This window comes from Pteropus vampyrus, unplaced genomic scaffold (assembly GCF_000151845.1).
Source record: "Pteropus vampyrus isolate Shadow unplaced genomic scaffold, Pvam_2.0 Scaffold18, whole genome shotgun sequence".
Taxonomy (NCBI): domain Eukaryota; kingdom Metazoa; phylum Chordata; class Mammalia; order Chiroptera; family Pteropodidae; genus Pteropus; species Pteropus vampyrus.
In genome coordinates this window covers 903,862-920,343 of record NW_011888799.1, presented here as the reverse complement: position 1 = coordinate 920,343, position 16,482 = coordinate 903,862, and the positions used below count along the sequence as shown (strand labels likewise).

Here is a 16,482-nt window from a genome sequence, read left to right as displayed (position 1 = left end):
TTCTGCTCCTTCTCCCTACCCCTAGTCATACTTCCCACAGGCAACCACCTTCAATTCTTTTATTTCCCTTCCTATTTACCTTTTTATCTCTAAATTATATACTTGTACTATTATTTCTTGATTAATCATTTTTAGACATTATCTATTGACTTCCCACCATGATAGGTGAAGATTTCTTAGCCTTTACACACTATCCACTGCCTTTTCTCCTAAAGTCTCAAAATGTCTGTATCATCATTCATGAGTATAAGACTACCACTTTACAATAAGTGTTAGTTGCAGTAGTCAGAAGAGACATGATGGTGATTGGATTATGGTGGTGGCACTAAGGATGGGAAAAACAATGACTGATTCAAGAGATATGTGGGAGGAAGAGTAGATGAAACTGAATGAGTGTTTTTGGATGTCAGGGATGAGAGAGAGGGAGAGGTACATGGGAAAATGGGTATATGGATACTGATATCATTTACAGAAGTAAGAAACACTGAAGTAGGAGGTTGGGGTGGGGATAGGAAAAATTGTAAGCTCAATCTGGGACGTGTTGACTTTGAGCAGTCCAAAGGAGTACCCAAATGGAGGCAGAATAGTTAAATATGCAGGTTTTAATCTCTAAATGGAAGACTGGACTGGATTGGGAGTCGTCGGCATAAATGGCAACTGAATTATGGGAATCAGTGAAGTGTAAAGTGAGAGAGTGTAAAGTGAGAACAGTGTCTTGGTTTGTGTATTGAGAAAAACTAACATTTCAGAATAAGCAGAAGGAAGTCAATAAGGGATTTTGAGAAGGACTTTCTAGAGAAGTGATTTAAAAAAATAATAATAAGGTGAGTTTGCTATCAGAAGCCAAAAGAAGATCCTTGAAGGGATAAAGAGTGGTCAAGAGAAATGATTAAAAGGAAGGTTCCAGAGAGGGCAGGAGCATGAGGCTCTGGAACACAGGCAATAGTAGAGGAAGAAAGATACTTCATTGTAACAGAGAAAGAGTATGTATGTGGAAATGAGATTTGTGAATCTCGAGGCATAAGGTTTGGAATTGTTGTTGTAGATAATAGGAAAGGAAGTAAGTAACCAGGGAAGTATAGTGGAATTACCTAGCATTGTTGAAGGCCCAGTTAAAATTACAGAAGTACCAGTATTAATTATCCTCGGTCTAAAACACTGAAGGTTTGGAAAAAGGTATATAGAAAATCCGTTATGGGCAGGAGTCATTTGGTGGAGAGTCTTGTTATTTCAGCTTGTTGTTTATAATTTCTAATTCTATTTGCATCAGTTTGGAAAAATTCTATTTTTTGGAACAAGACATCTTTTTGTACCTGGTAACCAAATACATTTAGCCCAGACTCAAGAATCAATTTTTTTCACACACCCCCAAAAAGACTTACACAAGCAAAAAAGAAATACCTTGTAGGATAATGTTTCCTTCAGCTTTATTCAGTTCTCCCACTTCAGGCACAAAGAAGACAGATAGGTGTATGCAAGGTTGGGATTTTTGTCTGCGTCCATGCTTTCAGCAGATCTGGGCTAGGTTGTTGTTTGTTTGTTTGTTTGTTTGTTTAGCTACACCATCAGGTAGACCTAGGAAGCAAGGGTTTGAAGAGGAATAATGGTCTGGAAATGGTAAGAAAATCCGAGAGCACAGCAGCCCGCCCCATCTCCTGAAAACATTTCTCTCTAAGTTAGACAAAAGATGTATTAAAGATAGGACATCTAGAGAGAATGAGCTTTTTGTTGACTTCTTAAAAATTAAACAGAGTTTACTGACAATGATTTAGCTAGGTTCCTGTATGATTTGGTTTAATCCCACAGCCTCGGTTAAAACAAAAACAAAAACAAAGAAACAAAAAACCACTTTTGTATTGTTGTATTGTTTTCTTTTAAAAGAAACTGATTGTTAAAATACCTTTCCAAAAAATTAATTTTTGTAAGAAAACATCCCAGTGGTAGACAAACAATTTACCCAGATCCAAAGAAGAATTTGAGGACAATTCATAAGTACAGGTAGCAGAATTTTGGCCCTGTATTAGTCTGCTATAACTGCCATAACAAAGTACTACAAGATGAGGTGGCTTAAACAACAGAAATTTATTTTCTCACAATCTTAGAGGCTGGGAGTTCTGGGTCAAGGGGTTGGCAGGGTTGTTTTTTTCTGAGACCTCTTGGTTCTAGAAGACCACTTTTTCCCTGTTACCACATGGTCGTTCCTCTCTCCATGTGTGTCTGTATCTTAATCTCCTCTGCTAATACGGAGACCAGTCATATGGGGTTAGGGCTCACATTAATGACCTAATTTTAATTTAATTACCTCTTTAAAGACCCTACTCTAAATGTAGTCACAAGGTACTGGGGATTAATACTTCAACATATAAAGTGGGGCGGGGGGGTGGGACACAATTCAGCCCATAACAATCCTTTTGACCCTTGCCCCTCGAATCACACCTGTGAATATAGCAAAGGGACTTTGTAGATGTAATTAAGATAAAAGATTTAAGGATAAAGAGATTACCCTGGATTACCCAGGTGTACCTAATCTAGTCCCATGAGCTGGCAAAAGAAGAGAACTTTCTCCAGCTAGAGGCAGAAAGACTCCAAGTATGAGAATTTGGTGCACCTCTGCTGGCTCTGAGAGCCCACAGGCAAGGAAGGAGGCCTCTAGAGCAAAGGGTGGCCCGCAGCTGATATCCAGCAAGGAAATGGGAACCTCGGTTCTACAACTGCAAGGAAGTCAATTCAGCTAACAATCTGAAAGAACTTAGAAGCAGATTCTTCCCCAGAGCCTCCCAATAAGAACCCAACCAGCCAATGACAACTTGATTTCTGCTGTGTGAAACCTGAAGCAGAGAAACCAGTTAAATCTTAAGGCAATCGAGACTTCTGACCTATAGAACTGTGAGATAATAAGTTTGTGTTGTTTTAAGCTGCTAAATTTTTGGTTATTTATTACAGAAACAATAGAAAAGACGCGAACAACCAACCAAAGAGTCAGCACTAAAAGAAAAGTACTAGAAATTAAATCTACAGTTGCCTTTAACTTAGAATGAGCCAAATAATAAAATAAAGTTACTAGTAAAATTGACGGTTACTTGGAAGATAAATCAGGACTTCTTCAAAGTCCTGTTGAAGAATCAGAAAATTAGCAGAATGACCTCCTGAGATGGAGCTAAATTCTGAATGGTTGTCAGTAATGGTGAATGATTCCTCTCCGGACAAGTAAAAATCAATATTTGGAAATCTAAATGCATAGATAGTACAAATACACCCCCCTCCCTCACTAGCAACAAGAAAATAGACATATAATTATAGCTACACTCAAAAAATTGTTGTGAAGCTCCAACACAATGCCTGGCACAAAGTAAGTTTTTAGTAAATGTGTATTGTTATTATCATCATTATTATTACCTCATTTCATTTGACTGGTATACTTCTGAGGAGTAAATATTTTAATTTGCAAAATTAAAACATAATTTTCTATTGACTTAGCATATAACTTGACAGAGAGATAACCCTATAGGGAAAACAAGACAATACTAAGATTTAAAAAGTCATAAATAAAAACATAGAAAAATATCAATAAGACTATTTTCATGTTACATAAAACATCACATCTGCTCTATCACAAATGAAATAAAGAGACTTCTAAATCAAGAATCTCATACTCCAAGGCTTTCCAGGGCCAGACGGGTAAAATAAATGGCTGAGGTTAAGGGGTATAAAGTAATAGGGAGCGGTGGAGACTATAGCAAAAGGACAGTATCCAACCTGCCTGAAAGCACTTTAATTCAACTTCCTTTTAAAGACTGTGCTGTTCAAACAAGACATGTTTGAGGGCCATTTTGCAATTATTTGCTCCCTGCACTTCCAAGTTATACTGAGGAGAAGGGAAGAAGACAGAGAGGGAAGCAAAGAAAGGAGAAAAGCTAGGAGAGAGAGAGAGAAAGGAGAGAGAAACATGATAGCCATCAGAGTTACTGAGGACAGATGACTAAGATGAGAAACAATAGGGGAAGAATTGCCAATATTTGTCAAGGACCTGCTTTAGTCAAAGCCATCTGTTAGAAATTGTGGGATAGATGGAGTCTCTGGGCTCAATGAGCTCACAAATCTCTGGGCAGAGATTTGAGATAAGTTTGAGTGTTGAGATAGGTTTTTGAGCCAGATAGATGTAGGTTAAAATCCTGATTTTCCACTGACCAGATATACAGCCTTAGGCAAAATTAATTAACTTCTCTAACTCTAATATCCTGATTGGTAGCCATTAGGATGATTATTATAAGTGTAGAATATTTAAATAGCAATTTAAAACAATATAAAAGATGCCACAAGACAATACATGATTTATTATTAAATTAATTAAATAGTGACCCTGGAACTAAAGAGAAACATCTCTTTCAGTGAGATAAACATATAGACAAAGAGAATATGTTGGTTTCTTCAAAAGGACAAAGTCAAGCGAGGCACTAGATCCCAGTGGGTCGCTAGTCCTCATTAGGTTTAGCTTCAATGAAGTTTAGACATATTTGGTACAGTCTAAGTTATTGTAACAAAGAAACCCCAAAAGACAGTTGCTCGTTTATGATGAGTTTATTTCTCTCTCAAGTAACAGTGATCCATGGTTGATAGGGTGTTTATCATATTCAACAAGGGATTCCAAGTCTGGATCACAGCTCAGTTTTGATCAAGGCAAGAATCAAGAAGGAGGAAAAGGAGAAGGGGAGACACTCCTAATCCTTTTATGAATAAGACTGTAAAGTGGCACATATCACTCATACTCACATCCCTTTGGTCTAATAGCCACATAGACCTTCAAGGAAGAATGAGAAATGTAGTCATTAGCCTGGTGGCCATGTGTTTAGCTACAACAAAAATTAAGAAGAGAGAAATGGATATTGGGAGACAATTAACAGTCTTTGCTGTAAATAGACCAATGCGAAGCCAAAAATTGTATGAGATTTTTTTTAAGGAATAGAAAGAGGAAGTCTACTGTTTTCAGGTAAGTTAGAGTCAGTAAACATAGCAGGGCCAATTATGCCACAGGAACCTTTGTTGTGAGATTAATAGTTATTTATGTTATAACTAGAAGTTTGACTTGGTTTGTCTTTTTCCATCCTAGTTTTTCCTTAGGTGTACTGAATTGGAATACTCGTAATCCCATGTCATAAAAAACAGACATCATTAACACAATGTAAGACCCACTTTTAACTAACTTATTTGTTTAATTAATCTTTTATTAAAACCAACATTAATGTACATCATATACCACACGTCAGTGAATACATGCATGAGTGTTAAGTGAATTGTTTTAATGTAGAAAAAAACACTATAAGAAAGCCAACCAAAATGAATAGTGATTTTTGTACTAGTCACTAGAGATAAAATGATGATTAAGAAAATCTATTTGCATACAACTCAATAACAACAAAAAAACAAATGAGCCAATCAAAAAATGGGAAGTGGACCTGAGCAGACACTTCTCCCTAGAGGACATACAAATGGCCAACAAATATATGAAAAGATGCTCGACATCGCTAGCTATTAGGGAAATGCAAATCAAAACCACAATGAGATATCATATCACACCTGTTAGAATAGTTATAATCAACGGGACAAATAATAACAAGCATTGGAGAGGATGCGGAGAAAAAGGAACCCTCATACACTGCTGGTGAGTCTGCAAATTGGTACGGCCACTATGAGAAACAATATGGAGGTTTCTCAAAAACTGAGAATTGATCTATCATCTGATCCAGCAATCCCTCTACTGGGTATTTACCTCAAAGACTTGAAAACCCATATCCAAAAAGATATTTGCACACCGATGTTTGTAGCAGCATTATTCACAGTGGCCAGGACATGGAAGCAACCGAAGTGTCTTACAATAGATGATTGGCTAAAGAAGCTGTGGTACATATATACAATGGAATATTACTCAGCCAAGAAGAGATGAAATACTGCCATTTGCGACAACATGGATGGAACTCGAGATAATTATGCTAAGCGAAATAAGCCAGACAGAAAAAGTTGAAAATCACATGATATCACTTATATGTGGGATATAAACCTAAAAGCAACAAATGAGCAGGACAATCAAACAGAGACTCATGGACATGGACTATAGACTAGTGGTTACTAGTGGGGTGGGAGAGGAGGTAGATGGGGAAAAGGGGTCAAATATGGGGAAATAGGAGGAGGGCGTAGTGGGTAAAGGGGATCAAATATATGGTAGCTGAAGGAAACTGGACTTTGGGTGGTAAATACAATAGAATATACAGATGTCAAATTATAATGTAAAAATTATATACTTGTATTAATTACATACTTGTAAATTATATACTTGTATATAGTTTATATATTTGAAAATTATATACTTGTATTAACCATTGTTACCCCAATAAATTTAATTTAAAAATAAAAATAATAAAGTTCCTCTTGATATGGCGGTAGGAAAAAAAAGAAAAAAGAAAACCTATTTGCATAATGGAAAATATATTTAGCAGTAGTTCTTCAATTTATAGCATGCCAAGTAGGTAAATCCGGTCAATAGCACCCTTTGTGTCTAAACAGATAATCTGTTCAAATACATAGTCGTCATATACTAGAATAGCAACAAGCTTTCTTGCTGCACCTTCACTCCAGAGTGTTTTACTTCTTATTTTTGGGGTGATTTTCACACAACCATAATGCCCATGGAAATTTGCTTTCTGGGTGTAAGACAATCTATCATTTATTTTTCAATCTTATTACTAAATCAGCCTTATTACCTTAGTTTTGGTTGTAAATTACTAATTTTTCAGGCTTATTAACTTAATTTTGATTTTCCATAGCTTTTTTCCAATTTTATTGAGAAATAAGCGACATACATTACTGTATAAGTTTAAAGTGTACAGCATGATGGTTTGATTTACATATATTGTGAAATGATTACCACAATAGGTCCAGCTAATATCCATCTCATTGTATAGATGCAATAAAAAGAAAGAAAGAAAAAGAAGAGGCAAAATTTTTTCTCCTTGTGATGAGAACTCTTAAGATTTACTCTCTTAACAACTTTCCTATATACCATACAGCAGTGTCAGCTCCAGTCATTATGTTGTACATTTCATCCCTAGAATTTATTTATCTCATAACTGGAAGTTTATACCTTTGACCACCTTCCTCCAATTTCCTCTCCCCCCAGCCTTCACTTCTGGTAACCACAAGTCTGATCTCTTTTTCTATGAGTATGGTTGGTTTTTCTTTTTCTTTCTTTCTTTTCTTTTTTTAAGATTCTACATATAAGTGAGATCACACAATATTTGTCTTTCTCTATATGACCTATTTCATCTAGCATAATGCCTTCAAAGTTATAATGCCTATTGGTATGTCGTCTTCAGAGAAATTCTGTTCAAGTCCTTTGCCCATTTTTTAATTGGATTATTTGTTTTTTACTATTGAGTTTTATCAGTTTTTACGTATTTTAGATATTAACCCCTTATACAGTTTGCAAATATTTTTTACTACTCCATAGGTTGTCTTTTCACTTTATGGGTTCTTTTGCTATGCAGAAGTTTTTTAGTTTGATTTAGTCTCACTTGATTTTTTATTTTGTTGCTTGTGCTTAGGTGTCATATCAAAAAAAAAAAAATCATTACCAAGACTCATGTAAAGGAGCTTTATTCTTATGTTTTTTCCTAGGAGTTTCATGGTTTCACATCTTACATTTAAGTCTTTAATCCATTTTTAGTTAATCTTTGTGAGTAGTATAAGATAGGGGTTCGGTTTCATTTTTTTTTTTTGCATGTAAATATCCACTTATCCAGCATCATTTATTGAAGAAACTGTCCCTTCTCCACTGACTATTCTTGGCTCCCTTGTCAAATATTAGTTGACTATAAATGCTTTGGTTCATTTCTGACCTCTTGATTCTATTCCATTAATCTATTTGTCTGTTTTTATGTCAGTACCATATTGTTCTGATGACTTCATAATATAGCCTGAAATCAGGAAGTATAATGCCTCCTGCTTTGTTCTTCTTTCTCAGGATTTCTTTGGCCATTTCGGATCTTTTGTGGTTCCATATACATTTTAGGAGTGTTTTTTTCTACTACTGTAAGAAATGCCATTGGAATCTTGATAGGGATTGCATTGAATCTGTAGATGGCTTTTGGTAGTATTAACATTTTAACAATATTAATTCTTCCAATCCATGAACACAGGGTAACTTTTCATGGCCCATTTTTATTTACTAATTTATTTGTTCATTTATTTTTTTATACTATACTGAGCACTTGTGACTGCCCTCATTCAACCCAAGAAATAGAAGATTAACTATAATTAACATTTATCAATATGCCCCTTCCCTATTCTTGACCCCTGTACTTCAGAGGTAACCACTACCCCATTTCATGTTTATCATTTCCTTACTTTTAAAATAACATTGAATCTACATATACCTATAGGCCAGACAATATGTTATTTAATTTTAGTTGTTTTGAATTTTACAAAAAGCTTAATATATTGCATGTTCTCAATCTTGAGAAATATTTTAGCTGAGTGTAGAATTCTAAATTGGCAGTTATTTTCTTTTAGCACATTTATAATTCCACTAGATTTTGGTTTCCTTCAGAAGCCTAACTGTTGTTCTTCTGGAAAAAAAAAAAAAAGACCCTCAGCTGCATTCGAGATTTTATTTTAGTATTTAGTATTCGACAGAATGAGTACTGTATGTCTAGGCGTATATTTCATTTTATTTATCCTACTAGCTATTAGTTAGGGTTATTGAATCTGTGGATCGATGTTTTTTTTCACATATGCAAATCCATAGCTATTATCTCTTCGGATATGCTACCTTATTCTCTTTCCTCCCTCATTCCTTCTCTCTCTCTCTAAGTCAGAACATCTTATTATATCCTTTATGTCTCTTAACTTCTCATCCATATTTTCCATATTTTTGTTTCTCTGTGCTACATTCTGGATAATTTCTCCTGACTTATCTTCTGGTTAAGTAATTATCACTTCATCTGTGTCCAATTGGCTACCAAATATGCCTACCGAATTTCTAATTTCAAATATGGAGTTTTTATCCCTAGAAATTCTATTTGGTTCTCTTTCTAATATGGTAAGTTATTTTCTATGGTTTCCTGTTCCTATGTATATTTTCTTTTTTAATTAAATTTATTGGGGTGATATTTGTTAATAAAATTATATAGGCTTCAAGTGTACAATGCAATAATACATCATCTGTATATTGCATTTTGTGTTTACCATGCAAATCAAATCTCCTACTGTCACCATAAATTTGGTCCCCTTTTCCCTTAGCTATCTCCCCTTCTCTCCCCTTTCCCTCTGGTAACTACTAAACTGTTGTCTGTGTCTACGAGTCTTTGTTTGTCTTGTTTGTTGCTTTCAGTTTTATATCCCATGTATGAGTGAAATCATGGTTCTCAACTTTTCCTGTCTGACTTATTTCACTTAGCATGATTATCTCAAGATCCACCTATGTGGTCCCAAATGGCAGTATTTCACCTTTTCTTATAGCTAATATTCCATTGTATATATATGTTCCACATCTTCTTTACTCAATCTATCAAAGACATTTCAGTTGTTTCCATGTCTTTGCCACTGTGAATAATGCTGCTATGAACATCAGGGTGCATCTATTTTTTCAGATAAATATTTTCAAATTTGTGGGGTAGATACCCAGAAGAGGGATTGCTGTATCATATTTTTAATTTTTTGAGGCCCCTTCATACTGTTTTCTATAGTGGCCGTACCAATTTACATTCCCAAGGGTTCCTTTTATTCCACAACCTCTCCAACGCCTGTTATTACCTATCTTGATGATAGCCATTCTAACAGGTGTGAGATGGTATTTCACTGTGGTTTCGATTTGCACTTCCCTAATGGCTAGTGAGGTTGAGCATCTTTTCATGTCTGTTGGCTGCTTGTATGTCTCCTATAAACTGGTATTCTTGCAGTTATGTTTCTACTGTCTGTTATTTCTGTTGGTTCTCACAGTGCCTTGTTCCTTGTGTGCTTGGTTATTTTTTACTGTGTATTAGTTGTTGTGTCTGAAAAATTATTGATGGAGTTTGGATTTGAGGACCAAATCAAAGGTGCATTCCAGAGAGGATATGAGTTTGCTTTTGCCAAGCATGTAGAAACACTTCCAGTTCAAGAGTACTTTAAACTAGACTTACGACTTAAAAGTTTTTTTGAGTGATTCATGTAATTTGGGCTACAAATCCACAAAAAGGCTAGCTATGGTTACAATGTCTCGAGGAGAGCTTTTCCCCCATATATTCAGTGTAGTACTAAGTTAACGCTCCTTGGCGTCTCTTGGGAGAAAGCTGTTTACTTCTGATTCATCTTAATCATAGCCCTTTGGGACTAATATAGAAAAGGCCTTCTAACAGACTCCCCATCTTGGTGGACCCTGAGCTTTGATTTCGCTTCTTCTTACTCTACAGAGCTCTCTCATAAATGAAATTCAAATTTGGCCAGATTGGCAAATATCCTCAGAGCAAAATTGACTTCCATGCCTTGTTTACCTGACCCCGTTCTTAAACTCCTATAGACTTTGGCCTCCTACCTCTTACTTCCTACCTTGCCTGTACCTCTGTGCTTTTAAGAATATTTTAAAACTATTTTATCCAGCATTTTTAGTTGTTTTTAGCAGGAAGCTGGCCCCAATAACCTAACCAATCAGAAATTCCTCTACTTTTTCTTTATTTCCTTTTCATTGATTTCTGTTTTCTTTATTTTCTTCCTCCTATTTTTTGCTGTTCTTATTGTTGGTTTTTTCCTAACTTCTTAAGTTGAATACTTAGCTCATTGTTGCTTTTTCTTTTCATAAGGTTTGGTATGTGCTGGAGGAATGATTGCTCAAAGCCACCTATTTTCATCAATTTCTCACCCCAGCAGGGATATTGTGTTGCCCTGATTTTTCTCCTGAGGACACCTGAACTCAAGGTCTGGACAAGTGAAGCCACTTTTCCTCAACAGAGGGCAGCAATTGTTGTCCACGGCAATGTTAGGAAAGATACAAACATAATATAAACTATCTATTTCTGCTCAGTGTTTCCCAATCCTGGCTATATATAAAAATCACTAGGAAGTTTTAAAAAATACTAATGTTTAGGTCCCACCCAACAAATGTTTTGATTGGTCTGGGGTAGGGCCTGGACCTGGGTACTTTCAGTGATTCTAATGTGAAGCCAGGTTGAGAACCACTTGTCTGATTGATCTGCTCACTGCCAACAGACTGCATCCTTCCTCCTCCCCACTCATACTCCGATAAATTTTAAACAGTCTCTGTCTTCCCAAAGTTGTTATTTCCTAGTTTTATATTTCTCTCTGTTGTTTCTCCTTTGGGAAAGGAGGCAGAAAACCTGATAATTTACCACAATAGAAGGAACCAGAATGCTCGCTTACATTTTTTTTTTTCCACAGGAGGTTTCAGTATGAAACAGAAACGCTGGTGTGGGATGACAGCCAAAATAGGCGCCGTGTTATCAGGGGTCTTTACCATCGTAGCCACCAACTTGTACCTTATCTTCGAAGGGAAGTACATTAGGAGCAGCAATTGCACTGATTTTAATCCACGGAATAAGAGTATAAATATCCTGATAAATCACTTCGTCATCTGTTGGAGTTTCAATATTGTCCTCTTCCTATCTTGTGTCACTATCATCATCAGCTGCTTATTCATATACTCAGTATATGCCCAGATATGCAGGGGCGTGGCGACCTACATCATCTGGATCTTTTTCTATGAAACTGTAAATATTGTAGTACAAATTCTTAGCAACAATGACAACAACGTCAGAGAAGTCAGAGTCATGCGCTGGTTTGGCTTGGTGTCCCGTATATTCATGCACTGTTTCTGGATATTCTTTGTCATAATTTATGCCCACATAATCTACGAAAATAAAAGCAAGGGCAATATAATTTCCTACAACAGACGTATTTCTACAGGCAATGAAGAGTTCTCACGGAGAAAATCAAGGATAATCAACTTTACCCGCCACTAGAAAGAATAATGTTGGCCCTTTTCTCTCTGAGAGGCAGATCTCCCAGGTTCTCGTGGTAGCTCTAGTTCTGTCTCTTTCACTTTTGCTGGTCTGTTCATCAAATAGAGACCTTAATTGTCACTCTTTTGGGAAATTTGAAGAGAACTGTGATTGTAATCACAACTGGAGCATTCTGCTCAATGAGAATGTTTAATTAAAGGGCACTGTTTTTTATCAAGCTCTCTGAATTGCTCCTTTTTCTGATCAGTACCACCTTATTGGTCAAAATGAAGAGGGCAAGAGAATGAAATGAAGCTGAAATGCAGTCTGGCAGTCCTTTCATCTTAATATGTCTTCATCAGCCTTCAACTCACCGCTCTCTAATTCAACCGTAGGACAGGCAAATCTGTATTTATACCTCAGATTGTTGAAGCACAAAGGATACTGTTGGTGCCTTGGGGTGGCTTTGTACTATGGTTTTTCTCTCTATGATCTCTATGCTATATTCCAGATAAGTAAAATAATAAAAATAGAGAAAACTCATTCTTTCTTTCTGTTTTGAGTCCCTCCTTTTTTAAATTTGTCAAATAGCACAAAAGATACTTGGTTAATCAAAAAGTATTTGTTAAACTTTTCTGGGTCTGGCACTGTTTCTGGAAACTAGGAGAATGCAAAAAAAAAAGAATACATATGTGTGTGTGTGTGTGTGTGTGTGTGTGTGTGTGTGTATAACATAAGACCTGGCCTTGAAGATTTTACAGTTTTATGGGAGAAACTAAATCACTCTTTATGAATTAATTAACCAACCATATAAGACAGTACAAGAATACACATTATCATAGATCAAGAAATCATTTTGTATTCAGATTCAGAAACTGTCAGAAGTAGCTTAAGCCAGGATAGAAGACAAATTGAGCAAACTTCTACCTCAAACATTAGACATTATGTTACATGTTCGTTTATTTAATAGCTTTCTTGAGGCATAATTGACATATAATAATATGTAATGATTAAAGTATGTAATTTGACATAAGTATATCCCAGTGAAACCATCACCACAATTGATTTTGTGAACATATGTATCCCCTCTAAAGTTTCCTTGTAATCTCTGTCTCCCGCCCCTTCCTACACCACCACCCCCCAAAATCACAAGATATTGATTTGCTGTCATTACATACTAGCTTGCATTTTCTAGAAATTTACATAAGTGGATTCATACAGTATGTACTCTTTTTGTGTCTGGCTTCTTTCACTCAGTCTGATGCCTTTAAAGTCATTGTTATGTGTATTAATATTCATTCTTTTTTGCTGAGTTAGATGCCATGGCATAAATGTACCACAGTTTGTTTATCCATTTACCCATTGAAGGACAACTAGTGGTTTGCAATTTGGGGCAACTATGAACAAGAATGCTAGAAGCATTTGTGTATAAGACTTTGTATGGACTTATGATTTCATTTATCTTGGGTAAATATCATTTCAACTTTTTAAAGAAACTGGCAATTTTTTCTAGAGCAGCTATACTATTTTATACTCCCAATGGCAGAGTATGAGAATTCCAGTTCTTCCACATTCTTGCCAGCACTTAGTACAAACAATAAGTTTTTCATTTTCGCCATTCTCAAAGGTATGTAGTGGTATTTCATCATGATTTTAACTTGCATTTCTCTTATGACAAATGATGCTGAGCATCTTTTCATGTGCTTACTTAGCATCCTTCTATCTTTTTTTGGTAAGGTGTCTGTTCAAATCTCTTGCCCATTTTTAAAAATTAGGTTGTTTCTATTTTTATTGTTGAATTTGGGGAGTTCTTTATATTTCTAAATATAAGTCCTTTATCAGGTATATGATTTGTAAATATTTTCCAGTTTATGCCTTGTCTTTTCATTCACTTAACAGTATCTTTTGAAAAGCAGAGATATTTAATTTCAATGAAGTCCAATTTATCAATTTGTTCTTTTATGGATCACACTTTTGGTTATCATTTTTAGAAAATCTTTGCCTAGCCCAAGGTCATGAAGGTTTTCTCCTATGTTTTCCTTTAAAAGTCATAGATTTTATTTTAAACTTAGATATGTAGTTCCTTTTAAGTTATTTTTTATGTATGGTGAGAGATATAAATCAAAGTTTACTTTTTTGCTCCTGGACATTGAGCAAAAAATTGTTCCAACACTAATTCTTGAAAAAATTATCCTTTCTCTACTGAATTGACTTTAAATATACACACATACCTATTTCTGGACTCTATTTTATTCCATTGATCTATTTGTCTATATTTATGCCAATGCCACCCTATCTTGATTATGGTGGCTTTACAATAAGTCTTTAAATCAGATTCCTCCATCTGTGTTCAAAATTATTTGGCTATCCTAGGTCCTTTGCATTTCTATATGAACTTAAGAATCAATTTTAAAATTTCTGTTTTAAAAAAGCTTGCTGGGATTTTGATGGGGATTGAATTGAATTTATAGATCAATTTGGGGAGAACTGACATCTTAACCATATTGGGTCTTCTAACCCATGACAATAGTATTTCTCTCCATTCACTTGTCTTCTTTAATTTCTTTCAGCAATGCTTTGTATTTTTCAATATACAAGTCTTTCACATCTTTTTCAGATTTATCCCTAAGTATTTTATAATTTCGATTCTACTATAAATGGTATTATTCCTTAAATTTTAATTCTAATTGTTTGTTGTTAGAATATAGAAACACAATTTTTTATATTGATCTTGGACCCTGCAACACTGCTAAACTCACGTATTAGGTCAAGTAATGTTTTTGTGGATTCCATCAGATTTTCTGCATAGTCAATCATGTTGTCTGAAAATACAGTTTTATTTCTTCCTGTTCTTGCCTTATTGCATTGGCTAGCACCTCCAGTACAACATTAAATAGAAGTAGTGAGAAGGGACATTATTATCTTATTCCTGATTTTAGAGGAAAAGTGCTCATTCTTTCTTCATTAAATATGGTGTTAGCTATAGGTTTTTCATAGCCATCCTATATCAGTTTGAGGAAGTTTCCTTCGATTCCCAGTTTGCTGAAGGTTTTTGAAAATCAGAAATAAAATATGTGGTGACAGAAAGAAATCTAACTATGGGCAATGAACACACACACATACATATATGCCTTACTGTTAAAGTATACAGCTAAAACTTACCATACTTTGTTAACCAATGTCATCATAAAAAATAAATTAATTAAAAAAATAAAAATAAAGCATATCTAAACCCCCCCCAAAAAAATCAGAAATAAATGTTGCATATTGTTAGTTTTTTCTACATGTATTGAGATGATCATATGGTCTATATTTTTCTGATTATTAATATGATAAATTGCTTTGATAGATTTTCAAATGTTAACCCAGCCATGGTATTCTGGGGATAAATTCTACATGGTCATGATATATAATTATTTTTATATGTATTTTTTGCTAATTTGTTAAATTTTATTTAGAATTTTTGCATCTTTGTTCATGTGGGATATTTTCTTATAACGTCTTCAATCAGGTTTTGCTATCACAGTAATATTTCATAGAAAAAAGTATTTTTTCCTTTTCAACATTTCGTAAGTGTTTATGTATAATGGGTATTTATTTCTTCCTTAAGTATTTGGTAGGATTCAGGACTGAAACCATCTGGACCTGGAATTTCTTTGTGGGAAGTTTGTACTACAAATTCAGTTTTGTTTTGTTTTGTTTTTTAAAGATAAGGGACTATTGAGGTTATCTATTTCTTCTTGAGTAAGCTTTAGTAGTTTGTGTCTTTCAAGAAATTTGTCCATTTTATCTTAGTTGTCACGTTTATTGCTGTAAAGTTATACATAATATTCTCTTGTTATTCTTTTAATATCTGTAGAATGTGTGGTGAAGTCATTGCTCTCATTTCTGATATTCATTTGTGTTTTCTCTCTTTTTTTTCTGGTCAGCCTGACTAGAGGTTTATAAGTTTTTAATGAAACCAACTTTTGGTTTCGTCGATTTTATCAATTCTTTTTCTATCTTGTGTCTCCACTGATTTCTGCTCTGATCTTTATTATTTTCTCTCTTCTACTTACTTGGAGTTAGATTGTTCTTCTTTTTATATTTTCTTAAGGTAGAAGCAAAGGTCATTGATTTAAGATCTTTCTTGTTTCTATTATAGGCACTTAGTGCTATAAAATTTTCCCTAACTTTAATAGCATCACACAAATTTTGATATGCTGTGTTTCCATTTTTAGTCAGTTAAAAATAGTTTCTAATTTCCTCTCGATTTCTTCTTTGATCTATGAGTTATTTATAAATATGCTACTTTGTTTCAATATTTGAAGGTTTTCCAGAAGTCTTTCTGTTATTGATTTCTAATTTAATTTTAGTTGTATAATCTGAATCATTTTAAATTTATCAAAGAAAGTAGTTTTGTGGTGCAGTATATGTTCTATCTTGATAAATGTTTAATATGCTTCTGGAAAGAATATTTATTCTGCTATTGTTGGATGCAGTGTTCTATAAATGTCAA

The 16,482-nt window shown here is 34.6% G+C and overlaps 1 protein-coding gene across 5 annotated transcripts in view; it reads left to right on the top strand.

Annotated features, from left to right (window-relative positions):
* The window catches only part of TMEM217 (transmembrane protein 217), a 49,397-nt gene that overhangs the window by 17,355 nt on the left and 15,560 nt on the right, over nucleotides 1–16,482 (top strand). For 2 of the 5 annotated variants that reach the window (XM_023527543.1, XM_011354822.2), the window contains exon 2: nucleotides 11,425–12,527. The exons of 2 other annotated variants lie outside the window; for them this stretch is intronic. In XM_023527543.1, coding sequence (XP_023383311.1) covers nucleotides 11,436–12,005 — 570 coding nt within the window. In that variant the 5' untranslated portion in view covers nucleotides 11,425–11,435 and the 3' untranslated portion in view covers nucleotides 12,006–12,527. Of the gene's footprint in view, nucleotides 1–11,421; nucleotides 12,528–16,482 lie in introns of those variants that run through there. One more of the 5 variants, XM_011354821.2, reaches the window with a different exon arrangement.